Source organism: Erithacus rubecula (assembly GCF_903797595.1).
Source record: "Erithacus rubecula genome assembly, chromosome: 17".
NCBI lineage: Eukaryota > Metazoa > Chordata > Aves > Passeriformes > Muscicapidae > Erithacus > Erithacus rubecula.
In genome coordinates, this window is record NC_136669.1 from 10,566,646 (window position 1) to 10,593,653 (window position 27,008).

The 27,008-nt window shown below is 39.2% G+C and overlaps 1 protein-coding gene across 5 annotated transcripts in view; it reads left to right on the forward strand.

The window, feature by feature from the left end:
- USP7 (ubiquitin specific peptidase 7) overlaps positions 1–27,008 on the forward strand; it is a 67,262-nt gene that overhangs the window by 21,727 nt on the left and 18,527 nt on the right. For 4 of the 5 annotated variants that reach the window (XM_079320720.1, XM_079320719.1, XM_079320718.1 and 1 more), the window contains exons 2-13: positions 7,779–7,883; positions 8,271–8,303; positions 13,564–13,762; positions 15,146–15,284; positions 15,985–16,073; positions 16,791–16,899; positions 21,554–21,684; positions 24,026–24,080; positions 24,596–24,676; positions 24,771–24,861; positions 25,383–25,465; positions 26,375–26,484. In XM_079320720.1, the coding sequence (XP_079176846.1) occupies positions 7,779–7,883; positions 8,271–8,303; positions 13,564–13,762; positions 15,146–15,284; positions 15,985–16,073; positions 16,791–16,899; positions 21,554–21,684; positions 24,026–24,080; positions 24,596–24,676; positions 24,771–24,861; positions 25,383–25,465; positions 26,375–26,484 (1,225 nt within the window). The remainder of the gene's footprint in view (positions 1–7,778; positions 7,884–8,270; positions 8,304–13,563; positions 13,763–15,145; positions 15,285–15,984; positions 16,074–16,790; positions 16,900–21,553; positions 21,685–24,025; positions 24,081–24,595; positions 24,677–24,770; positions 24,862–25,382; positions 25,466–26,374; positions 26,485–27,008) is intronic. The other variant, XM_079320721.1, reaches the window with a different exon arrangement.

Sequence of the window (27,008 nt, forward strand, 5' to 3'; positions counted from 1 at the left end):
GCTCCTGTCTTTGAAGATCAGCAAATAGAAGAGTTGCTGCAGCAAACTGCTTAGCTATGGAGCAGATTCTGCATTGGCTATTTGTTCTCAACTCTTTTCCATCCACAAAGTTACATTGTACCTCTGGTTTGTTTTCCCATGAAGATAACTGTATCGGTGGGGTGAAGCTTCTGATACTATTTACCTTACAAACTGGTATTGTTCATTCCTGTTGTTCAATGGCTTGTTAGAGTGTAGCTGCTTTGTTTTATCTAAGATTACAACAATAATGTAATCTATTAATACAATTTTGTTCCCATTCATTAGTTACATTGGCACAGTTAGAAACCAGTCTGGCCATCCTGTACTTTGTCAAAATGTCCTGTGTGGCCGGGCAGACCCAGAGATGGGAGTGCAAGGCAGCAGCACATAGTGATTGATCAGTGCAGTAAGTGGTGGCTGCAGTGTTGTTACTGTCTGTCTAGTCATTGCTACATATTCTGTAGGCACGGCAGAGATGAGTCTGCTTCCAGGAAGTTGTCCCATCCCAGTTCTTCATTTGCTGTCTTGTGTAACATCATCTCCTACTGTGGGAGATTTGCAATTCCCAGTCAATAATGCAGTAATTACTTGTTTCAGATGACAATTAGAGAGCAAGAGACTTCCGTATAATACTGTTTTGGTTTGGGGTTTTTTTAAGATTTAATGTTGGCTACTTGCTCTTTAGTAAATAAATGTATTTTCTCCTTCCTTTCTAAATGTAATAGAGCAAATTTTGAAAGGATTGAAGATCTTTAAACCTTGTTTCCCTAGCTGGAAGTTTCCTCTCTCTCTATGCCCCTAATACCTTTCTCCCTTAGACTGTAAGCTTAGCTCTGCCTCCTAATACTTCTCTAGGAGCTTTTTCCCCTTAAGACTTAGTCATTATACATCATGACTTTCTTGTTAAGATACAAACATTTCTAGATACACCTTTTGGCACTGGATCAAGTAATGAACCTTGAAGAAAAAAAAAAAAAAAATGAGGCCAAAGCAAATTTTACACAGTTTTGCTAATGGGAGAATGAACTTCTAACTGCTAAGACAAATGACATAATATTTACAAGTAGTGGAAACATCCATGACAGCAGTTACCTGCATCTTGATCCATAGGATCATTGGGGTTTATTTACTTCCCTTTCCCCTCCTCCCATTCTTCTGGCCAAATTAATCTCAGTCTCCATTGCTGTTTGATACCTTGATATGTTTGAGGTGAATTGCTTTATCTGTGGATACCTTTTGAAAGGCAGCCACAGCACAGAAATTGCTTGATTCCTCTTCAGATTTTTCATTATAGCAACCTGGGACTGTCTTGGAAAAATGAAACTGTGTAGAATGCTTTTCATTTAATTCCTTTTCTCTTGAGTCCCTTTGTGCAGTAAGTGGTGTTTGTATTCTAGCTGCAGGTAGGGATTAGAGGCCAAATAGTTTCTCTTACTTGGAAAAGCTGGGTTCTTTCAGAGCAAGTGAGGGGAAATTTTTGCTCTGAACACTTCTAGTAGTTCAAAGATTGACAATAGTAAATGAATTACATTCAGATCGTGGAGGTGGGAGCTTGTTGGGCTAATTTTGGTATGTGTGGTTGTTTTGGCCTGGATATTTGATTTTTTTCTTTGGTTGGTTTTTGTTTGTTCTTTTTAAACCCTGCCCTCTTGGGAGCCACTCTATTCATCTGGCATTCAGAGCAATGGTTTCCAGACTTGTGGAGAAACAAGCTGCTGGAGCCCACAAGTTTTCTTGTGAGCTGTTAGAGCCCCATAAAATCCCGTTCCACGGAGTGCCTGCAGCCCCCTTACAGGCGTGGTCTGGGCAGTCTCTTCAGCAGAGCTGGGAAGTCATCTGCTGGCATTGCTTCTTCCAGCTCAAGGCAGGTATTTGTTCATCATCCTCTTCACCTTTTTCTAACTTTCTTGTTTGCTTTCAAGAAGTCATATTCTTGCTTTCTGAGTCTCTTTAGTGTCCTCTTTGCGCCACCATGGTTTGGTAACTGCTTTGGAAAGTGTGGCATTTACTGCTTGCTCTAGGGATGTCTCAATTGTGTATTTTGATATGCTGTGTATAGCTACAATAGCAAGGATCTGTTGGGTGGTTAAAGAGGTGATGTTTACTATAGCACTTGAAATCACAGAATGTTTATTCATTATGATTTCTAGCAGGGGAGATTTCTTAATTTTTTTTTTTACTTGTGTGCTATTATCCATGTCAGGCTGGTATTTTAAACTATGCACTAAAATAAGCTTTTAGATGTTTATTTAAAATACTGATGCATTTTAAAATAATATTTTTAAAAAACTTTTGAAGAGATTGTGATTTGTTCTACAATAGAAGAGATGTTTGTAGTGAGTGCAGAGAACCATGGCTCTGCTGGGCTGCCCTGAGGGGTGTGACAGCTTTGAGTCCTGACACTGAGATGCAAAGCTAGACCTGGGCTGTGTGTTGAGCATGCCCTGGGTGTCCTTGATGCTGATGTAGGTTGACTGCTACAGCATGGACTTTGCTCATTTGCATTCTCTGATTTTATTCTTATCTCCTGCCACCTGATATTTTTGCTCGTTAAGTTCTTTTCATAGTGTTTACTGCAGGTTCACTCATCCACTGGAATTCACACACACACCCCTTTATTATATCTGTATATAGTGTTGTATTTGTATTCAAAAATAAAAATGCCCTTTTAGAACTTTCACAATGACCTTTATTCTGGCATGTCCATTTAGTCCAGCAGAAGAGGAGAAAGTCGTGTTGTTTTCTGCTTTCCCCACTAAAAGCAAGACCTTGGATGTGAAAGTTGATGGTGTTCTTCAGGCTGCTGCCAGCAGTGAGTGAGTGACTGCCTTCAGCTGCTGATGCTGCCCTTGGTGCAACTGCCTGCTCATTTTGGGATTGCTGTGGCCCTGCTGCATGCAGGGCTGTGCAAGCTGTCTGCAGGGACTGTAAAAACCCTCAGTACCAGTGATTGCCGGTGAGAGGGATGTGTGTGATAACTGTAACCAACTTTTTAGTATCACTATTACTCCTCCACTGTGGTCTCCTTAACCTCAAAAGGAAACAAATGTTTCATAACCTGCTGTGGGGACTGCTTAAGTTTCTCCTCTGTGGCTGCCAACTCCAAAAGCTAATGACAAACATTATAGATAATCTTTCAGACTTTGACTATGGCTGTGATGTGAATCATGACTGAAAGCTTAGTGCCATCATCATTGTTAAATAGAGGCAGTTTCAGCTGTAGTGGAATTGCTGTGCTTGTGGAGTCATTCTCTAGCTTTTGGCCACACGTGACTGCAAACACGTGTTTATGCTGAGCAACGTGTCCTGCAGCTCAGGGACAGAGCACTGCAGTGCTCCTGTCTTAAAACTGCATTTAACTTATGGCAGAAGCCACATGAACTTGACAACATTTTTTCCGCTTTCTCATCAGTAGGAAAAAAATATGGCAAAGTGGGATTCCTTCCTTGTAGATTTGAATTGTTGTGAACAGTAGAACAACAGAGCAATGTATCTTACAGTGGCACTTGAGTTCATATTGTTAAGCAGGCTGAATCCATCAGAACTTTTTTTTTTTTTGTTTTAAATACAGGGGTTTTTTTGAATCACCAATGCTATGTTAGTTCTGATTGCTTAATAGTGTGAATATTTGAATATGATAATACTGAGCTCATGGTCCATAACAAGCAGATTTTTTTCATTTATATAGTTTCTTATATATAGGGTCTGTCATTATATGGGAACTTTGTAGTTTCAGAGAATGTAATTGGGTTTTTCCTCCTCTATCCCACTTTCCCATGCTGCAAATGCCACAACTGTTTTGTTTTCAGGCTTTCATCTCAACACTTCAGTGACAGACTTAGTAAATGAGTGATGAGAAGTGTGCACCTGCAGAGTCATTTATATATAATCCAGTAATTTGTGTAATTTTTATATATAATCCAGTAATTTGTCTGTTTAAGGTGACTGACACTTCTTACCAGCTTCCCAAACTGTGCTGTCATGCTATAGTTTGGTTCTAGTTGCATATCTCAGTGTTTAGACTTATTTCAGCATTCATGATCTTTCAGTAACTAAGTGAAAGCTCTTTTTTGTGGACAAACTCACTAATATCTGAAATGTCTCTTTTGGAAGTTGTTGTAACCTCCAAACTCAGAGACCCCCCCCTGTAAACTCTTCAAGATGTATTTTTTGTTTGCAACATGGTGCTGTGGACAGAGAGAAAAGATGTTAAATGTTTCACTATTTTTCCTGTTGCCTTGCATTCCTTTCTGTAGCAAAAGAATATCTACAAAGGTTTATGTGTTGCATTTTGGGGAGGTAGAAAATAAATGCTTACAACACAGTCTTACAGTGTCTGCAATTTTGCTATTGAAAACTGTATTAATTTAATATTGCAGTAATGTATTTAAAGAGTTAAAAACATTTCCTATCCCTAAAGTTGCTTTGTTGTGATGCTTCTTTAATTGGCGTGGTTTATGTTAATTTTCAGTTGATTCATAGACTGCATCTCAAATTTATTCCAGGGATATCATTAGAACTGGGTATTCTGATGTGGGAATGGACAGATGACATGGTTGGATGATTTTGACACACTGTGGTTTAAGCTGCATTAAAAACAGCAGTGTATTAAGTAGTATGTTTGGTGGGAAGGTTTTCCTGACCAGTGTGGACAGGTATTTTTTTCTCTTTCTTAATCCTGTAATGTATAATTTGAATAAGCCTTCAGCATTGCCTCTGCTTGAGGCAAAGGAAAACATGTTTCTTAATTAAACCTTGGTATGATTTTACAATTTTTTCCTATGAGCTTTTAAGGACAAGAGAGGAAAACACAAATTACTGGTTTTCAACACTCTAGTAGAAAATGCATTTTGTTACATGCTTGCTGGTGCATCTGTGGAAGAGGAATTGTGTTTTGTTTGTCTAAAGGATTAGTTGAATTTTATTAGCAGTTTAAAAGCTTCCTTTGTTCACAGTAGCCCAAAACATTGACTGGTGTTATCTGGTTTCCATATCTGAAAGCTGTATCACGAACTTTGTGTCCATCTATGTCAGAAGAAGCAGCAGGGGCATTCATCATGATTCATTTGTCTTATCACTAAACAGTATCTCTCAGAACTGTCTCTGTTTAAGTTGATTGCTGTTGCTATCATCTCTAACTCTTCATACTTGTGGAGAATGTAGAGCAGTATCTCATAGAAAGCTCTTTATTAGTTAAGGACAGTTCTTTCCCCATGAAACACGGTGTCAATATTTAAATTCTCTATTTAAAGATAACATTGGTTAAGCTCTTAGTGAAGAATAGAGCTATCTTTCAGGTGTTTGCTTCAGTTTATTTCCAGATACTAAGTAGAACTGATGATAACTTTAGGGGGAAAAAAATTAAAAAATTAGTATTCATTTATTGTAAAAAATTGTTGCATTTTAAGAACATGCTGTGTGCTTCTAGAATGCAGTGACCCAGAGGACAGCTTCTGTTCAGACCAGCACATGCTGTTAAAAGGTTAAAATAGTGGGGGGGGAAGGCAGGATGTTGAAATAAAATTGAGGCTCTTCTCTCTCGTGATTTTTGTCATTTTCCTGCTCTTAAGTTGCAGGAGTTCAAACCTGTCCCCCCATAATTTTGTTGTAGTCAATCTTTAACTTGCTGTTCTGCTGCTGCATTGCCAGTGCCGATTGCTGCCGAAGGGGCCCCTGGGGCTCTACCACACCCGAGCCGATCTTCTGCAAACCTTTTTCTTACAAAGTTAAAACTCCACGTCATGCTTGATTGTGCTTTTGTTCTAAAGCTGAGACTTTAGAAAAGCACACGTGTTACCGTGGCTGCTGCACAGTGAGCGTTTCACAACAGCCCCATCACTGGTACCTCAGTGAGATCTGCCGCACCCTAATAAGTGTCCAAAAGCCGTGTGTGAGCATTAAGTTCGTGATGCAGCGTAGCTCTAATCCCGGAGTAAGTCTCTAACCTGAGCTGTTTCTGTCGCGCTGAGGGCAGAGGTTACTACTTGTGCGGATTTACTAGGAGAGTAAACAATCAGTATAGGAGTGCCGGGTGTGAAAGTACCTTCCTGTGTGCTGTGAATTGGAATGGGGCTGCAAAAGCATGGTGTGCTCTGAGGAGAGGGAAGCACCTGGTGGCTGACGCTGCTGCGCTTCTCCCGTGGCTTATCCTGCCTTTGGTGGGAGCCCTGGCTTCTGAGAGACTCGGGAGATGATCGCACTGTTGTCCCTTGTGTTTGTTCCTTTTGCCCAGCAGAAATTCAGCTGCAGTCTGGTAGAAGGCAAGCGTCCAGGCTGGTTGGCAGCTCCTGCCAGCAGCCTGGCATCCCTGCGAGCCCGCGGGCAGCCCGAGCTGGGCGGGAGCCGGGCGGGAGCCGATGGGAGCCGGGTGGAGGAGCCGTGGGGGAGCCGGGCGGGAACCGATGGGAGCCGGGTGGAGGAGCCGTGGGGGAGCCGGGCGGGAGCCGGGTGGAGGAGCCGGGTGGAGGAGCCGTGGGGGAGCCGGGCGGGAACCGATGGGAGCCGGGTGGGAGCCGGGTGGAGGAGCCGGGCGGGAGCCGATGGGAGCCGGGTGGGAGCCGATGGGAGCCGGGTGGGAGCCGATGGGAGCCGATGGGAGCCGGGTGGGAGCCGGCGGGAGCCGGGAGCGCGGCGGGGCCGGCGGCGGGCGCTGCTCTGTCCAGGGTGCTGACGGCCAGGGCGCGGCCAGGCCCGTGTGCTGGAGCTGCCATCCTGCTGGGTCCCTGGGAACCTTACCTGCACTCCCGGCACTGCACACAGTCACGAACTTGTGGGGAGCTTTTGGGTACAAAACTGTTACACAAATCAGTGATTCGGGGCTTTTGAGATGGTAGCAGAATATCCAAGTTAATAGCACAACTTGTATAGCAATGAGAAACTCATCAGACCTTTTAAATTAGAGTGTCTTTTAAATAGTGCTTGTCCTTGAGATGGTTGCAAGAATGTATAGGTTTTATTGTTTGATGATAAAACCCAGTTTGGGTTATCCAAAAATATATCCACTTTTCTGGAATCATGCTGAAACTCTCCACTGGCTTTTGGTGTGGAAGCAGTGGAAGGTGTTGTTGGAGGAATCAGGAAGGTGCTTATTCAATCAAAACAACAGTATTTCAGTTCACTGAATTGTCTCATATCTCTTGGTTTAGTGGCATTTACATATGTAATGGTCACTGGAGCAAAACTTAATGGCAGTGATGCCTAGAAACTGGAAAATGTTATATCTAAAATGTCCCTTAATCCTTAAAGATTTTCTTTTCAATTTTTCCCAAGTAAGATTTAAATCTTACTGGACTTGATTAGAATTTCAGTTTTTTTCTTAAAAAAATAACACTGTAAAAGTCTTAAAGTAACTTGTTAGTTTAGAAAGTCTGCTATTATAAACTTGAACTTGTGTAAAAATTCATTGCATTATAAGAATGCAAGAAAAAATAAAGAAATAGTTCTTATTTAATGAGACCTGATGTGAGATGCTGACTGTAAGACCATTTGGAAACTTAAAAGTCAATTTATGTTCTTTGTATGTGTAGTCCATATTAATGTGGACTTTTTTCTTCGTCCATAAATAATCACCTATATGGGGAATTTTTGTTAGACACATGCCAGTACAACTGTTGAGCAGTAACTTTAGTAAATGCTGTTCTGTGCAAGTGTGCACCATTCATGTGTCTCATGAACACTACCTGAGACAAAAATGCTGATTTTTGATTATTAATTATGTGATTAATTTTTACATGCCTTTTTTTTTTTTTTTGTCTTAGCTGGAGATACAGATGATCCTCCAAGAATTACTCAAAATCCTGTCATTAATGGGAATGTAGCGATGGCTGACGGACATAACAACACTGAGGAAGACATGGAAGATGGTAAGTAAATATTTGATAAATGCATGGTTTGTTTGGCTTCTTTAATTCTATGATTTTGAGGAGAAAATGGTCAATCTCTATGTCCTGTGATCTGTGGCTCATTAAAAAAATGAATCCCTCTGTAGTTATGGCTGCTGGCTTTCTGTGTAGGCATCCTTTTGACATAGCTGTACAATGGGATTAGACTTCTGAAGGCTTGGGATTTTATTCTTGTACTCTTTCTAGGTACTCATTTAAAAATTGCTGAAAGTGCTATTGGCCATTGTTATGTTTTGTGATATAGCCCTTTAAAGGTGCTGCAGCTGGGCTTTTCTGAATAGTAATTTTATCAGTTACACAATTCCTTCAGGGTGTTTAGAATCCTTATCTGTCCTGCTCTCTTGTCAGGTGGCAGCTGTGCTCTGGTTTTGTCTTTATGTGGTAAGTCAGTGGTAACTATTTTGTTGATGAATATCTTTTGCTCTCAGTTCTGATGACTCATTTTCTTGGTAAAGCAAAGAAAAAAAATATGTGTTAATGTCCTGTTAATAAATGGGACATGTATTTTTGAAGTCTTTTTCTTGGTCCATTAAATGAAAATAAGGGTGTACAGTTTGTTGCAGAAGATCAAATAGTTATAACTCAGGGTATATTTAAAGAAAGACAACAAGTTTCTAAACCTGTTATGTTTAGTGAGGAAAATGTGCAATGATATTTCCTTTCTTAGGAAAGGCTATGGGTAAGAACTGCTCATTTTGAAGAACAGAGTAGAATTGAGTTGGGAGAAGGGAAACATCATAGGAGTGGGATTAGTTCCATATTCCATGCTGTCTTATGAAAGTACATTTAGGACTAGGCTTAAACATTTAGTTAGATTTGTGCAAAAATATTGAGTGATTTTTTTTCAGAAAAATCAAAGTTTGAGGTTAAAGGTTAAAAAAGTGCTTTCTTTTATGTGTTCAAGGAATATAGAATACTGATAGAAACTAATGTTCCATGAAGAGAATAGGATTTCAGTTCAGAACAAAAGCATGATTGAATAACCTCTGTATCATTGCATTGGCAAAGATTAAGTTTTCTATGACCAGAGTCTTGCAATGAAAGAAAAACCTAGTCTTCTTAGCCTGTGAATTTTATTTGTGTGATTACCTAATCTCATTCAGAGGGTTTTGATTTATTGCTCTGAGTAAATAGGTGAGACTGAAACAGGGAATTCTGTTCTTATCAAAAGCTGTTCTAGAAGATGTTAAATGTCTGTCAGGCCATGATATTTAGAGGGTGGAAAGAAAAGACAATATGGGTTGACACCAACTGGCTAGCACAGATCTGTTTAAGTTCTGTTCTTGGTAGGGATGTTTATATGTGGAAAGCCTGTAGTGTTTGCTGTTGATACAACCAGTACATAACACATTGGTGACTTAGAAAAGTGATTTGTCCACTAGTTGGTCTGTATATACCTGTACAAATTAGCCAAAATAGGGACTGATGAAAGCCAGGCTATATCAGGGCTGGCAAGTAATCAGATATTCACCTCTTCATTCAGAATAATATTGATCCTTTAACCAAAAAACTACTGTGAACCTGTTTGTGTCAATTCCCAACTGCTGGACTCTTCTCAGAACTGGGTATTGAAGGTATTGCACTGAGGAGAAGTGTCTGAAGGGGTTTGACAGAAGGCTTGTGAAAGCTCTCATGCCTTGATGGACTTCCAGCATGGTCAGGAGCTTGGGCCCACTCTGCAGTGGGACATCCTTCAGGGTTGAAGTGGGATTATTAAGCAATACCCATAATAGTTCCTCCTCATCATATTTGAATAAGGAGTGCCTGGCTACATGTTGGTGCTGCTACAGCTGTGCATTGACAGATAGAAAAGAGTGTCATTGCAAAATGTTAAATTGAAAAAAACATTCCTGAAGACTTGCATCACATAAGGGGATGATGCCTCTTTTCCAAGTCTTGTAAATCAGATTAGTTGCTTGCTGTTGCATTATTTACACATCAATGCAATTGTTCTCTTGCTGTTTGTGCTCTTGCTAATCTGGTTTGCAGCATGGTGTGCATGGGTAATGGACAGCTCAGAGATTCCAGAGACAGGGAAAATGGGAGATATGGGCTTCTCTGATAAACATGCAGTTTTCTTTTGCTGTTACTCATGGCAAGGGGCATCAATCTGAGCTGATGCAGAATGCATGAGGAGAATTTAGATACCTCTTCAGTGAAATTAATGACTTTAGTGGTTCCTGTGAGAGCTGAACAGTAAGATGAAAGGTTGATGCTTCCAGCTGGATGATAGAAATCAGCTTTCTGGTGATTTTCTGAGTTCAAGAAACTTTTGAGGTGATTTTGTTCTTCCAGCTTAGCACATAAAGAAATGACTGATAAGATTGGGGGGAAAAAAAAAGTGCAGCTCTCATCCCTTTTGCTAGGCAACAGGCTGCAGGCATTGTGAGACACAGGGAACAGGAGCAGCAGTGGACCACCAGCAGGACTTTCAGATAAGGCTGTGTTCTCTCAAGCACTGTGACCAGTACCTGTTGCTGCTCTGTGTGAAGTCTTAGCAATTAAAAAGAACCAACTGAAGGACTGTACTGTGCTGTGCTTTGTATTGAGAATGACTTAAATGAACCAGACTTTAAAAGCTTGAATAGCAGCCTCTGCAAATAAAGTAAAAAATAATAAAAACAAGGCTCTGATCAAAACTTGTTTGCAAGTGCATCAGTATTCAAAGCAACATATAGAATAAATTCTCTTAGAAGTTAAAGTTCAAACAGAAGGTCCCTAGCTGAACATAAGCTCACAGCTTTGCCATTACCTCCTGAAGTCTCATTTCTGTGAAGAATTGCAGAGGCAAGAAGGCTTTCAGAAGCATCAGTCTTAGCCATACACTGCTATTGCATGCTGTATTTGGATTGTTATTAAAATATTCATAGAATATTCAGCCAGTTTCTCCATTAATAATGCATGTTCAGAATATTTTAATAATTCCAGTGCGCTTTCAAGGTAGCAACATTTACTAAGAGAATAAAGAAATTTGCTTTTCCCAAAAGTATCAACATTTAAATACGTGCTTCAGCCTTAAAATGGATAATATTCAGTATTTGGATCTCTGATTTGAAGGATCTTTCTTCTGTGAAAATGCTGAATGTGATCTTCATCACATCAATGAAAAAATATTTTCCACGTAGCAAAGACAGCCCATTGCCTGGAATATCTCCAAGTACTGTCATCTGGATCAGTCCTTTTTACCTTGTGTTCAATTTGTAGTTCTGGGATTTATAAAAGTCTCACTTGCCAGTTACTACTAAATTATCCTGCTGGCAGTTACAATTTTTAACTGGCATCTGGAGGACATGTTCATGATGGCAAAAAAAGACTTTATTTATTGATATACTCAAAATAATTGTCACATTTGCTATATACTTCTTTTTCTGATAAAATTCTTCCTTTAATCCATTACACTTGCTAAGAAAAAATAGGCTTACTGGAAAGACAGGTTGTTATTTTTTAAAGAAACTTCTATTTTAGGGTTGACCTGTGTTACAAGGCTGCATTTTTATGGAGCAGTTACTAGTGCTTGTTCAAATATTTTACAGAGAAGAGTTCCCAGTTCCCTAGTGAGCTCTCATGCACAGGCTTTCCTGAAAAGAAATCAAGAAATACAGGCAAACTTTCTCTGAAGCAGCTGCAGATGCTGCGTGGGCTGCATTTTTTAGCTGACACTGTAGCAGCACTGCTGCATCCTTGTGCTGAAGTGCTCTGAAAGCTGCATCAAAGGAGGCAGAAGGCAAACTTGGCTCGTTTTTCAGAAGCTCAGACTGAGCCCAGAAGCACTGATAGCGTGATTGTGAGAAGGGAGGTGGCCTCAAGTTGGTTTGAGATACACGTGTGATGTAAGACTGATTTTAAGTTGTTAAGTGTTACAGATTTGTTTTATCCTGGCTGCAAATCAAGTTAGAGCTCCTCTGTCTGCAGCCTGTCAGGTTCTTGGGTGTAGAACATCAGCTCTTCACTCTGTCAACGGGCAGTGAGTAGTGCAACTGGGAAGAGAACATTTCTTAAGTAGGTGACAGACTGCTAGTTAGCTGTACTTTCAGGCAGGGAAAAAGGAGAAAGTAATCCTTTGAACTCTTGTGTTATTATGGAAGCTGACAGGACAGGGCAACATTCAGGTCTTTTCAGGAGCAGAGGGGACAGGAAGCAGGTTTGGGCTGTAGTACCTTCAAGAGACAATTGGAATGTTTATGGCTGTCAGGCTATACACAAAAAAATCCTCAGTGTTGCAGTTCAGGAGTAGGACAACTGCTTCAAAACTTCTTCACAAGGGAGGAGAATGAAATCTGTCATAGCTCCCTGGCAGTTGTGGATAAAACTTGGTCATTTTGTGTATGAAGTGTATAATCTTTACCCTGTTGCATGTTGTAATCAGGAGTGTTCCATTTTTTAAGCAAGGTAGCAATGAGGACTCACCTGTGTTTTGGAAGGATGATTCAGTGCTGTCTCTGGTGCTGTGCCAAGCTGAGTAAACGACTGCTGTCTGTGTGTGGAAGGAACGGTTGTGCTGTGTGCCTCGTCACAATTTCACAACCTGATTTCTGATTTCTGGCTCGGTGGTGCTGTCCCTCAGTGCTCTTTGATTGTGGGTGTCACTGTGTGTGTGGCACACCTTCAGTTGTGCATGCCCTGTGGGTGCAGTGAGAGCAGCAGGGTGACAGTGGGTGCTGCCTGCTGCCCTGTGTGCTAGTGCGACCTCCTTACAGCCAGGAGGAATCCATGTGCCACGAGTGTCAGACTGGAGAAAGAGGGGAGTGTCTTGTGCATCCCTGGCCTGGAGATAAGTTGGGATAAGTTTTTTCCTTCCCAAGTGCACTGTGAGGCATGTCACAGTGAAGAGAGCCTGGCCTTGCACCTTGCTGGAGCTGTCACAGTCTCCAGCACCCTGTTATAGCTGTGTGCTACAGGAGCAGAACAGATTGTGGTAGGTGAAGAACTGGGTATGTGGGAAGAAGGCAAAATTACTTTGTGTATGTCAAAATAAGCTCTTTGAAAAAAACAGTCTCATTTAATTTTGTGCTAGACCACTAAAAATCTCTGAAGTCTTTGCATAGCACAAAAAAACCAGGACCCTGCTCTTAAGCTGATTTTCAGCAAACTGATACAATTTTAGAATAATCCAGCAACCAACCTATGGCATTAATCTGTTTTAAAATACACTGTTGCAAGCCCAAACTAACTAAAAGGTGACATGATATCAACAGGGCATTTGAGCAGATTGTGAAATTCCTTTATTTATATGGGTTCATGCAGGGAAGTGATTTAAACTGGGCTGTGGAGATGCTACACAAGAAGAGTTAGAGTGGGCTGGGATTTAGGTGCAGGGTGTTTGATATCTGTCTTACTGCACCTGCTGCTTTAGAAGAAGCTGGAGTGTTAACAAATCCTGCTGCTAAGGAAGCATTTAAAGAAATAGTGTACAAAAGGAATGCATCTTGCAGTGCCATGTTTGCCTGAATGGAGTTTAGTGTTTTTCAAAATAAAGAAATTGAGATGTCAGTAATTAAGTAGCTCACTGTCCCTCTGGGGTGGGGATGTTTTTGTTGCTTCCCATATTCCACATGAAACACACTCATGTTACATGATGTTGTGATTTTGGAGTGCAGAAGGTGAGGTGTTTCAAACAGTGGGGTGTGTGTGTGTGTTCCAGATACAAGCTGGCGATCAGAAGCAACATTTCAGTTTACAGTGGAACGCTTCAACAGGTTGAGTGAGTCAGTGCTCAGCCCCCCCTGCTTCGTTCGCAATTTGCCGTGGAAGATCATGGTGATGCCGCGCCTCTACCCGGACAGACCCCACCAGAAAAGCGTAGGATTCTTCCTTCAGTGCAACGCTGAATCTGATTCCACGTAAGGACTTTCAGTTGTTGTACAGCTCCTCCCTTGATACTGCTTAATCTACTGCAAGAAATGTAAATATCTACCAAAAAACCTTCACCTCACTTTCTGCAAGAGGAGAGAATTCTTCCAAGAGTTTAAGTGTCCTTTACCCACCTTTTTAAATCTCAAAGTATGAGAATAATTCTCTCTTTAGGATGAGCTAAAATCAGCTTGTGTGACTAGAAGTTTGTGGTAGAATTTAGATACGTGCTTGCTGAAGGAGAAGCTCTTGACTGACAAATTTTTTGGCATGGAAAAAGTTCTGGGTTTATTTCAAATGAAAGTGGAGCTTCTCTAACTATGCCAAGCTATAAATGCTGCCCTGTGAAACATGTGAACAGGTAACTGCTACCAGTACAGGCAGAGCAGGGCACCAGTCCTTTCCTCAAGTGGAGTTTGTCACTCAATTCAGTGATATCTGAACATGTGTGTGTTCTTGGAGTCCTGCATGCAAATCAGCATTGACTACCTTTGACCACTTTTGTAAATAATGGAAAAAATTTAAAAGATGTCTACAAATTTCTGGGACATTCCTGCAGCTTATCCAGGAAAAGTGCAGACCTCTCAGGTGATCTTTCCAATAGGGTAACTCCATTCTGGCACTGAATCTCACAAAGCTTGTTGTTTACTCTGAATAATAAGTTTCACTTCATCATTTTTATAATTTAGAGGAGAGTGCTCAGGGCACAATGTAAAGAAAAAGTTGTAAGTGTATTAATAAGTCACAGGACGTGTGATTCCCGTGCAAGTATTTACAGAAAAAAGGTGATCTTCTGAAGTACCAACCAAGGTGCAGCTGGTGGAGCTGAGCAAGCAGTGCCACTGCATGAGGCAGTGACAGGACCTTGTCTGAGCTGTGCCAGACTGATTGCCTTGCACAAGCAGGGTGGTTTTGAATGCCAGTGGTCATGAAGAAGTGCTGCTGAGACAATTAGTGTTGGGGAGTTGATCTTGTGGGAGGGAGGGGAGAAGCTCCTCATCCTTTCCTTACCAAGGGCTGAGGCCTCCCACTCCACAGACACCAGGAGCACTTGGAGTTGCCCATCTATGTGCAGTGAGGCAGATCAGAACTAACTCACCTGAGAGAGCCCTCAGCTTCTTAAACCAACCTGCAAGTCACTGACACACTTTGTCAACACTGTTGCCATAAGAAAATCTCCATTCCAGGTTCATAAAGTGGTTTCAGAAAGCCCCAGAGGTTCATGCCCTCAATAACAATTAACATCTAATAAGAAAAAAAAAAAATCCAGTGTGTGAAAGTAATGTACCAAAAATGCCTAACAAAAAAATTATGTAAGGACTATAAAAAGCTTGGTTTTGAAAGAGTTTCAAGTGTTTCTTCTGTATTTATAGGTCATGGTCCTGTCATGCACAAGCAGTTCTCAAGATAATAAACTACAAGGATGATGAAAAATCATTCAGTCGTCGTATTAGTCACTTGTTCTTTCATAAGGAGAATGACTGGGGCTTTTCTAACTTCATGGCCTGGAGTGTAAGTAATTGGACATATATTAATCTATTGCTAAATAGGAGCACTTTTCTGTACTCCTGCATACTGAGATGCTGATAGCAAAGGGTTTTTTTCCCCAAGCTGTTATTTTTTTCTCTGTCATTACTGTAGATTTCTTCTCAATTTCTTACTCTATTAATTTGATTTTTGTAGAGTGTTCTTACTGATGTTGTAATTTAAATATTCTCTCATTATTATTTTCTTCCTGAGTGCTTGTGTTTTGTTATCACTTTGTGATAGTCAATGACATACTGAAGCAACAAATTTGCTTGCATTTCCATATGTTCTTTGTATATATGTAGATGTATATTTAATCCCTAATAATACTACTAAAGTTTCTCTTGAATTGTGACAACTTTTTAAGCATTTGCAAAGGTTTTGGAGTACTGTCCAGAAGAAGCAGAACATTTGATTACCAATTCTTACATCATTGAAAACTGGAAAACTGCTTCAAAGTCTTAAAAGGCAGGAGCAACTTTTCTGCACTGAGACACTAAAAAAAGAATTAAAATGTAGTGAGCTGAAAAGCAACTGCTTTGGTGTTCTTCAGTTTTTCGTGTTCTGTTTATTACTGATGATAGCTCAGGCTTGGAAACTAGAAAGTGATATCTAACTGGATGCTTCACTGCAATCATGTTACATGTTTCACTTTTCATGTTCCTGTGTCATTTATGTTTTACAGGAAGTTACTGATCCTGAAAAAGGCTTTATAGAAGAGGACAAAGTTACTTTTGAAGTCTATGTTCAAGCAGATGCTCCACACGGAGTAGCGTAAGTATCTTTGATTAAAAACAAGGCAGTATTAAAAATTCTTAATTCTAGTATTTTTATTTTGTGTGGGATCATTGAAGTATTCTGTGTTATTGCCATTTGTACCTCCCATCAGACATTCTCACTTTGTCACTACTAGCTGATGAATTCTCACATGGCAGTATTTTCATAGTTACACAGAGATTTTGTATAACTTAAATTTCTGTTTGCATCAGTCAGCAAAATGGTGTGGAGCCTCAGCTTGTGTGTGAGTTGGTTTGAGATTTAATACCTCTGCAGTTCTGGCCTGAGCATTTGTGGTGTGGGAGCTGCTGGGGTTTCAGGTGCATCCCAGTGGCTCTGCTGTCTAACTTGCCTTGGTTTACAGTTGTCAAACTGCTTCATCTCTCTTTTTCTCGTTAATGGCACATGTAAATAATGGGGTTGTACAGAGGTGCAGACTCACCCTTAAAAGTACAGCTCTGATCTCCAAGACATTCTCATAGGACATTATTTTTCTGCCATACAGAACATATTTTTAAAACAAGTGATAAAGTCACTAAGCATCTAATTGCAAGGACTGTTGTTACTGGCAGGCAGCAGTGAAGTGTAGTTTATTTGAATCTTCAGAAGCAATGGAGAGTAGCTGATACCAACCAGCAGCACTACCTTAGAACAAGCACTCTTTATTATTAGAATACAAAACTTCCTTGTTTTTAACCACAAACTGTTTTCTAGGTGGGATTCAAAGAAACACACAGGATATGTTGGCTTAAAGAACCAGGGAGCAACTTGTTACATGAACAGTTTGTTACAGACTTTATTTTTCACAAATCAGCTACGAAAGGTAAGTAATATATAAAGAACATGAGATTATAACATTGACTGTTTCAATTAGTATTTATAAAAGCTTCAGAACAGACCTGGGTGATCCTTTTGCCTCCTTTATCCTTTCAGAGGAGTTGTGACTTTCATGGTGATGTACATCATACTGCAGGCAGAGTACAGGAAGGTCCCTTTTGTAGTTTGTGGAACACAAGCTTTTGTTTTCTGTGCAAACAGGCAGAGCACCTGGAGAAGACCTGAGCTTAGGGGGTGTTTCTTTGACTGCATTATATGTTAGTATTGCTAGGAATTGCTGGGGGTGGGGGGAGCAGTTTAATGCTGCAGATAAAAGATGGAAGCAATTTCCCTTTTCTGAAATAGTTAAAATAGGGAATTATGGCCTCTCGGCCCATAAACAATGCAAAAGATACACATTTGCTCTGTCTTGAAATTCTTACTAAGCAGGAGAACTTTTTGTTATTATGATTGCCATCCTTGTAGTGATGGAAAACATTGTATTTTCAGTAGTTCAAACAATGTAGTTTTATATTTACTTCAGTATTTTTTGTTTATTGTGCATGTTATTTCTTTACTGGAAAGAACTTCTTTAAGTATCTTTTTAATAAATATCTCATCTAAAGCCAGGATAAAATACACTAGATAATGTATCATTTAAAAGCAATGCAGTACCCTTATTGGGATTAAAACCAGAAGTGATGACTTGATATTAGAGGTGGCAAATTTAAGAGGAGAGGATGTACTTGGAGAAAAAAATGTGGCACTATTCAGTGTATTGGAGTTTCCTATTGATCCAAATTCATCCTTCTGTGCATTTCTGCACTTACTGTGTGTCAGTAAAAATGGACTGTTCTAACTTGGACTTTCTCTTGTGTAGACTAGTTACTGCAATTCAGTTTTGGTTTTTTTTTTTCTTTTTAATGTACCTACTTTCCACTGTCTTTAATTTCCCACCATTTTACTATTTATATCCCTGTGGCCTGTAAGTGTCCCAGTTGCCATTTTTTTTCTCTTTGCAGTGTACTGTTTACTCTGAAACACTGCAAAATAATAACACCTCAAACTCCAATAGAATGTAACTGAGATCTTCCCAATGCCATGAACAACAGATAAATACTTGACTTGTTTTACATGATGCACCTGTTGCTTTTTTGCAGGAGGTATAATCTACTCATTCAGTCTATCACTCATTATAATGCCTGTTCTTTTTGGTCAGCACACAATGTTTATGCATTTTACTTTTTCGGACAACTTCATTTTGGTCTTGAGAGAAAAAAGTGTTTTTGTAATAGCTCCATCTAATGCAGTTGAGTAGTTTGTTGAAGAGCATCTTGTAGTCACTAAATCAATATGTACCATTAAGTAGTGAAGAAGAAATTCTTTTTGTAATACAGATTACATGCATTCCCTAGCACTTCTTTCCCAACCCCAAAGTAAAAGCAACTTTTACCTTCTCTTAATATCTGGCTAGTGACCACATGAGAACTTAATTTACTAGAGTTGGTAACTGCAGCTTTGCTTATGGAAGTGTTCCTTGACATCAGCTGGAATGTTCAATTCTTTGCTCATTGCCCAGGATTTCAGAGTCCCTCCAAGCAGAACAAACAACAGTGGCAGTTTCAGACAGCTTCAGCACTCATTTGCCATTGGTACAGATCAGGAAGAGTCAGTATTTACCTTGTCTGAAAAAAGTATTTTTTACTGTTTTATTTCCACTTTGACCAAACTTATTCCTCTTAAACCAAAGTAAAATAAAACAAAACATGCAATATCCTTGCTTTGCTTTTCACCATTTCCATAATTTCAGTGAATCTTCCTTCCTTGGAAGAAATGATGATTTCTGTTGCTGTTCCTTAGAGCTTTGTTCCCAGAGAAGCTGCTGTCAGGAGCAGAGCTGGGGAAGCAATGAACAATAGCAGAGGCAGGCAGGTACCTATGGCAAGTCAGGCCCTGGGGAGGCGTGGGTGAGGTTTGATGGAGAGGTCCTTTCTTCTCTGCTCTGCTTCCACATAGCACATGGCAGGTTCTGGGCTCTTTGGAATGAGACCTCCCTTTTAAGCAACAAGAGGTGGCCTCAGTGGTAGGGAATAAAGAAAGGAAGTTTGATGTTAGAGCTTATTATTATTTGTTGTGTGGGACTGATAAACATGTGCTTAACTAGAGTCCAGTAGACAAGGGGCAGTGGTGACTGCCCAGAGGGGTCCAGGTTTGACCCTGGCTGGCCTCTGTTACCTGAGTTGTCCCAGAACTGTTTTAGTGCCTCCAGCCTCTCAGTGGCTACATTCAATCCATTTTTGAACTTTTTGTTGGTTCCCTTGCAAAAGTCCCTACAACTCATGAGAACATTACAAAACGTTTATGTATTAAAACAATAAATACTGATCCATTTCTCCCAGATCTGGCTCTCCTCAAGTTACCCAATATATTTTACAAAACCTTGGAATTTCATGCACAGTATTTCCCTTCTATAAGTAATTCCTGGCTTTAAGCAATGTGTTCAAAGTTACCTGTACCATTCTATTATTGTATAAATATCTAAAATTTTTCTCATCTCTGTAAATATGCCTATACATGTCCCTATCCCTCTTCTGTGTTCATTTCCTGAGGGAACTTCTCAGGTGTTAAATAAGAGACCCTGCTTTTTTTACATGGATCAGAATGCCTCACTCCTTTATCTTGAGGTCAAACTTTCAGAATTTGGGAAAGTAAGGCAAAAAATTAAAGGTTTAAAGAGAATAATAATTTAGAAGTGGTAGTCTGGAGAAACATTTAGACTTAGGGAAATGAGCTCCAGTATTACCTAAATACACAAACAGAATGAAGAGTCAAGAAAGGCTGTGTTAAGTCTGCTTTGTCATAACACATGCAGAATTTCCAAAGAAATAAAACTGGTGTTTTTATTCAATGACAGCTGGAATGTAGTAATGATAAGTAAATTGTAAATTATTATTTGAATATTACTTGAGAGATATAGGAAGGGAATTAATTGTCCAGATGGTGTATGAGAAAAACATTTTTAAAAATAAGAACTAAAGGCAAAAGATTTGATTTTTGATTAATTATCAAAGTATTCTGAACTCCAGATTATGCATTTTTTATAAAGGAGTCAGTCACAAAGTTGATATTTTAAGCCTGCATTTTAGTATTTTTTGAATATGTCAGCATTGACTATATTTGCATTTTTTCATGACTTGATTTTCATGCTTTGTTTCTGTTTGTTTAAACATAGCGAGTATATGTATGTTTTTTAAAAAGCATTTATAAGATGTTCAGAAGTTAATAGGGATTGATGATGGAGTTCTCAAATATATGAGACTTGGTCACTCAACTATTTCTGTTTCTACCTTTAGCTAGTGACACCCACTTTTAAAAAGGATCATAAAGCAGGTACAGGAAGAGGTTTAAAGCTGGCTCTTCAAGGTGCTGACTTGTTCTGGTGTTGATACTTTAAAGCAAGAAATAACTTTTGATTGTGAAATCAAAGGTATAAGTTTAGCTAGTGATATTTGGAGTTTGTCCAGATTGATCTGGTTAACTGAGATTCATGAAAGCAGTTAAGCAAATCTCAAAGTGAACAAAAGGAGACCTTTTTTTGTTGTAATTAGAGTGAGGTTGGGTTTTTGTTCTTAAATTACCCTAACAAAGACTTCTGTTGACTGTCCTTCAGAAAAAAGTTGATGATAAATTTCAGTGAATTTTTATTAATGTTTCCTTTTTATATCTGTGAGTACAACTAAAAGTGTAGCTTGCAACTGAGGAGAAATAAAATTTAGAAGTTACTTGTGTTCATGATTCTGTTTTAGGTCATCTCTATTAACTGGTTACTTCTGGAAATTGATTTTTTCTGTTTTTAACAGGTTATTTTCTCATATGCTACTTAATATTGGAGTCTTTAGTTTCATTTGTTGCCTAATCTCCTTCCAGGGTTTTGTTTCTTTCTTGTATTTGCACTTCTCGAATGAACATCTCCCTTTTGTTTGCTTCTTTCCCCTAGATGCATTGATGTACACTTTTTAAAAAGTAAATCTCATTTCAGTGACTATGGAACTCTCCTAATTCCTGTGTGGTCTATTTGTGTAATTTCTTTGTTCCCAATCCTTCCCAGATCAGTAGAATCAGTGAATTGAATTGTTAAGCTGTTTATTTGCTGGACAGTGATGGCATTAAGTAGGAATGAAGGAATCAGGGACTCTCAGAGCTTCCTCTGACATCTTTCTCCATGTGGACCACTTCTGTTTTGTTCACTTGTTTCCCTTTATGGTTTCATGTGGTTGCTGTTTCACAAAACCAGTAATTTTCAAGTCTGCAGTATTGACTGGTATATCTGGTCCTACTGTGATGATTGCACAGACATGCCAGGCAAGAGAAGGTATCCAAAGGTGTTAAATACTTTAGTGCATTTGCTATTCTAGGCTGGAATAAAGGAATGATTTAGATAAAATAACCATGAATGGAATCTGTTGTTCACATCTTTCTAACCACTGTGCTCTTAAGAAGTGTTGTTCCAGACAATTAAAGTTTTTACACTACAGTACAAGATTTTTTTGAAGTGTTGATTAAATTGAGCTCTATGAAGGAAGTCACTGAAGAGGAAAGAATGTATTAACAGGATGAGCAATAAACTTTTCTGATACTAATTGAACTAAATGCTTTTTCAGGCTGTGTACATGATGCCCACAGAAGGAGATGATTCATCCAAAAGTGTTCCTTTAGCATTGCAAAGAGTGTTTTATGAGCTGCAACATAGTGACAAACCAGTTGGAACTAAAAAGTTAACGAAATCATTTGGGTAAGTTTCAGAAACTTGGACTATTTATTAGACTCAGGCTTCATAAAGCTTTTCTTTAAAAAAAAAAATATTTAATAAAGTTACTTTTAGAGATGTGCAGAGAAGTGTTAATATAACATGGTGTTAATTGTTGACTTTCTGTAGTCTACTTGCATAGGTTTTTGTTTGTAGCCAGTACTAAAGACAGCTGATCCAAAAGGCAGATTTTTTGGGAAGGGGAATGGTACAGAAAAAGAGCTGTTAAAAGCAAGGTTATAATTTACCTGAACATTGTGTGATACATTTGACTTAAGTAAAATTCAGAGCAAAATAGTCATTGAAACATCGCATTTCATGTATTGTTAATGTCTTTAAAAGATGGAATCTGTTTTAGATTTAGTGCAATAGCAGTAATTTGCACGTCCATGTTGTTGAACACTGCTGCTGTAACATTTTCCTACAACATACCAAAAACACAAGTTAGGACAGAAAGATTAAAATTAGTAGGATCTTTATAAGTCTTCTCTTTGCATGTCTTGTTAGTGTGGAGTAGGATTTTATTAAAATCTGTTCTAAAATACTTTATTTTGTATTACTTTGTCTCACTGTATTTATATGCTAGTCTTTTGTAATTTTGACAAGCACTGTTTATTTCAAAACACATTAGGAACACATTTTATTGCAAAACACGTGTTTTACATCTTTTTCGTACAGTTGTCCTCATATTCATCCTGCATCTGCTGCCTGTAGTCGTGCTTTGTCCTACAAACACTCTTTGTAACCTTGTGTTTTTGCAACCTTGACTCTTTCCTTTCAGGGGAATCTTAAAATGAAATCAGTATCCTCATTGTTGTCTGTTTATCTGTTCATGCCCTCTTTCTACTACCACACTGTATGTTTGGTTTATCAGTGCTCCTGCTGTGCTGCTTCAGGACAGGACTTGGTGATAGAGTGAATATTTCATCTTGAGTTAAGATCCCAAGTGTCATATTCAGTAGCTTGAAGAGGCCTTTCCCAAGGGTGTTGCAGATGCTAAATAGGAGGGTTTTAAATATGTGTTTGTGCCTGCTTTTGTTCTTTGAAAGGAATTCTAGAATGTGTTTGAAGATTTAGGTTTCCCCCTTCCCTCATTGTTGAATCAGAGAGGGGTTTTTTGCCTTAGGAGCCCTAGGTGCTGGTTAGGCTGTTACTTTTTATTTGGTGTTGTGAATTTCTATGTTTGACTTCTTGAAGTAGAAAATGATGCCATGTCTGGAAGAACCTTCTTCATCCTAATTTTAGTGTGTGACCTTTTTCTTTGGTTTGTCCTATGAGCTGGCTAGTGTTTAAAGCCTAGAGAGTCAGGGCATTATTTTCTATTCTTAATTGTCTGACAGGTCACTTGATTCAGCTTGTTTAAGTGTAGACCCCACACAGTTGTTGGCACACTTTGGAGGTTAGTTTGCTGCTGTGTGACAGTGGGGGTGAGTCACTGAGAAGAGAGTGGGAGAAAGGATCAAGTCAGCCCTGCTCCTGATCACCCTGCTGCTGGTTCCAGAGCCAGGGTGGAACATCACACTGAAGCTGGAGCCTACAGTCAGTGTGTTTCACACAGCTGGGAGTGGTGTCAGCTGCAAAAAAAGTTGTCAGAGACTTAGAACTTTAAAAGCTTTCTTGAGTTGAAGTTATAGTTCTCCCAGGTGTATTTAATACCAAAACTAGAAACACTTTGTGCTTCTGCTTTTATTGAAGGCAGGAGTGCTGAGCACCCTTGTTGCAATGTGCCATGCTGGCTATTTAGATCCTGCTGCCCTCACCCCTGCTTTCACACAGTGTTTGCATATGGGCAGTTCAGAAAGCTGAATGCCTCTTGGAGTCACTGCATGCCCAGGATTAACTGTTGAGATGAGCACAAAAGAGCCAGTCTTTCCTATAAATCCATTTGCTTCCTTTCCTGTGCTGAAATAATCTCTGAATGCCACTTGACTGCACCTGAAGGGCCCTCAGAAGAGAGGCAGCTGGAAACCTGCTGTGGAAACTGATGGCATTCAATTGCTCCCAGGCCTTTATTTAAGAGGTTTTTTGGCATGAACTGAGACTGGCTTGTAGACTGGAAGAGCAACAGCCTGGCTGTGCCTTCCTCAGCTGGCTCTGGGTGCCTGTCCCACACAGAAGGGGACTGGGCACAGAACTGCTGCCAAAATGTCTCACAAGTTCACTGCCCCTTCTTCCTACACAAATAAAGAACCTGTGCATCAGCCAGTCCTAAATCTCAGTCTGTACATCTTGCTGTGTATTACATTCTTGATCTACAAAGAAATCAAAAATTGTCTTTTGAGGTGGATTTTTCCTAATTAGTGTTTTTTTTATTTGCCTTTCAAAGGTGGGAAACTTTAGACAGCTTCATGCAGCATGACGTCCAGGAATTATGTCGAGTGGTATGTTTATACTATTTCTTGCTGATCTGTGATGTATAAATGTCTCTTGATATTCTGTATGTATATATATATATATATAGCTTAGGAATTATCAGAGTAATAGTGGCCCTGATTAATTTAAATTAGGTCTCAAATGCAGAATTTTTGCCTTGGTTTCTCTTTAAGAATGGGATTGCTGAGGAATTTGTAAAGAGTAGGGAAGCTTGAAAGTTGCTGGAACATGTGCTAGTGCTGCTTCCATAGCCATGGAGAGAAATGCTGTTTTGAAGATGAAATGCATTGTTACATCTGTGGGGGTTTCCAGACTCAAAGGAATGGAGTAGCTGGAGTAGCCCTCAGTCTAGGGGAAAGATGAGGATTTAAAGAACTAGAAAGGAATTGCCAGTACAAGTAGACTAACATTTCATATTTGTCCAAGTGACTTAGCATCTAGTCAGTTAAGTAGTTGTGAGTGTGTGATGAATAAATTTAAAAACTGCAAGTTTATCTTGTGTAAAAAATGATTTTTCTTTCAGCTGCTTGATAATGTGGAAAATAAAATGAAAGGCACATGTGTAGAAGGCACTATTCCTAAACTGTTCAGAGGGAAGATGGTGGTATGTATTTTATACCTTTCTCAAAAATAATTTAAATTAGCTCTTGTAACTTTTAGAAAATTGAACTTCTGTCTTTTTTTTGTTCTGTTTCCAGTCTTATATCCAATGCAAGCATGTAGACTATCGATCTGAACGAATAGAAGATTATTATGACATCCAGCTAAGTATAAAGGGAAAGAAAAATAGTAAGTGATACATTTTGGTATACACCAATCCAATACTTCAGCATGTTGGACAACTTTAGTGCCTGTTGTTTTCAAGAGGATTTGTAGGTGCACAGTGATTTGAAATATATACTTTAGGACACCTTACTGAAAATATTTTCAGTGCAGAGAATGTTTGTCTGCATTACATTTAATTTCTTTCTTAATTCCATTTCCTTTCCCTGCTCCTTCCTCCCTAATTCTCTCAATGTTATCTTTTCATGAAACTCTAAGAACTTTAGGGGTTTTCTGGTGTCTTAAATGTCCATGATGATCACAGTGATATTGTCACAGTAGCTGTGATTTTAAAATGAGTTATTTGTAGATATGCCTCTGCAAGATGGTATATTTCTTGACATTCTTAAGTAATATAAAACTTTATTTAAAGGACAGAAATATTCAAACACAAGCTCCCCTGTCCTAATATTTCATTTGATTAATATATTGCAGGCTAGTGCATTTTTTCCTCCTTTTGTACAATTCCCCAATCTTTTTTCATTCAGTTTTTGAGTCCTTCATTGACTACGTTGCAGTGGAGCAGTTGGATGGTGATAACAAGTATGATGCAGGAGAACATGGCTTGCAGGTATTATTCTTTAATAATATTATTTCTTTATCCTTTATTCTAAATTTTATCAATTGATTTTGGTGATGTTTCTTCTTAGACAAGCTTTATGTAGCTCCTCTTATTTGGTGTTGTGTTTCTTAAAAGGGAGCTCAGATTTTATAGCAATTTAATTTGTAGTGAGTTTTAGATGTCCAAGTCTTCCAGTTGCTAGAATGGTTCACTTTTCCACCAGTCCCAAGACTGAGAAGTTCTTCCTCTACAAGTAGTCTGTTCTTGCATTTGTCAAGTAAAAAAGCAGCATAGCCCTGAAAATAACTTTGGAGAGCTCATGTTTGTATTCTCAGCAAGAACACCAAATGAACCCATGGAAATTAAACATTTATGTGTGTGCACGTGTTTCTGAGCTCTTCAGTTGTACTTTGCTGCACCCACTGGAGTAAGCTGAAGTCCTTTATAAATAATGTTTTAGTAAAGCTTATTTCTGCATCTCTGATATACCAAGTTTTGTCAGTAATGTTCTATATATTCTTTAGCTGTTCTTAGGAAGGTATAGCACAGTAGCCAAATTCTTGTTGGCAGGATGCAATGAACACGAAGTTCTTAATTGATCAGAAATGAGCTTTTGCCTCCATATTCTCCAATTTTATTTATGCAGGTAACTTGCTCTTAAATGCAGTGAGGTGTCTACATATGCCTGCATGAGTGGCCTAAATTTAATTTAACTGAGTTCTTGTGTTAGTGGAGTAGTTCATGGGAGATTGGTGCAGCATTAGGATACTCAAATTACACCCCAATGTTGAACCATTCTGGTGCACATTGTGCCATCAAGTCTATAAAATCCATATGAAGGGTGTCTGCAACAAACAAGTATTTTGAGTTGCTAAAAATCTTGCAATTTCAACCCTCTGTTTCCTTTAAAATGTCTAGGAGGCAGAGAAAGGTGTGAAGTTCCTAACATTGCCACCAGTACTACACCTACAACTCATGAGATTTATGTATGATCCTCAGACTGACCAAAACATCAAGATAAATGATAGGTAAGTGAGTTTGTTAGTTTTGTGTGTGGGTTGGGGTTTTTTGTAGAATTTAGACCTGTGAATGTATTTTACCAAAAAATAGCTTCCCAAAATCTTGCTTTTGACTAAACTCTGAGAGGCAGGTGTGTGCAGTCACACACAGTGGAGGCCCCCTAAAGGTGCACAGGTTGAGTGTTGAAGTTCAGGATGACAAATGGAATGCTTGGTAATTCATAGTGATTGTTTTGACTGTGGGTGACTGCATCTTTTAATGGCTTGTGTGGCATTCCTTGTGCAGTGTGTGGCTAGGCTGCCACCAGAGTAGGCAGGATAAATAAGGAGTTACCTGCTTGCCCTCCATCTGTTTCCATGGATGGAAGGAGAGCCATTTGCTCACTCACTGTAAGCAGAGGCTGATAATTTCTGGAGGAAATACATGGTTGGTTATAAACTAAATGTGTCTTGCAATTATCTCATTGTCACCAAGATGAGATATTTCAGAGTAATGCTCCAATCTAGTGCTACCTGTGGTAGGAAAGCTGCAT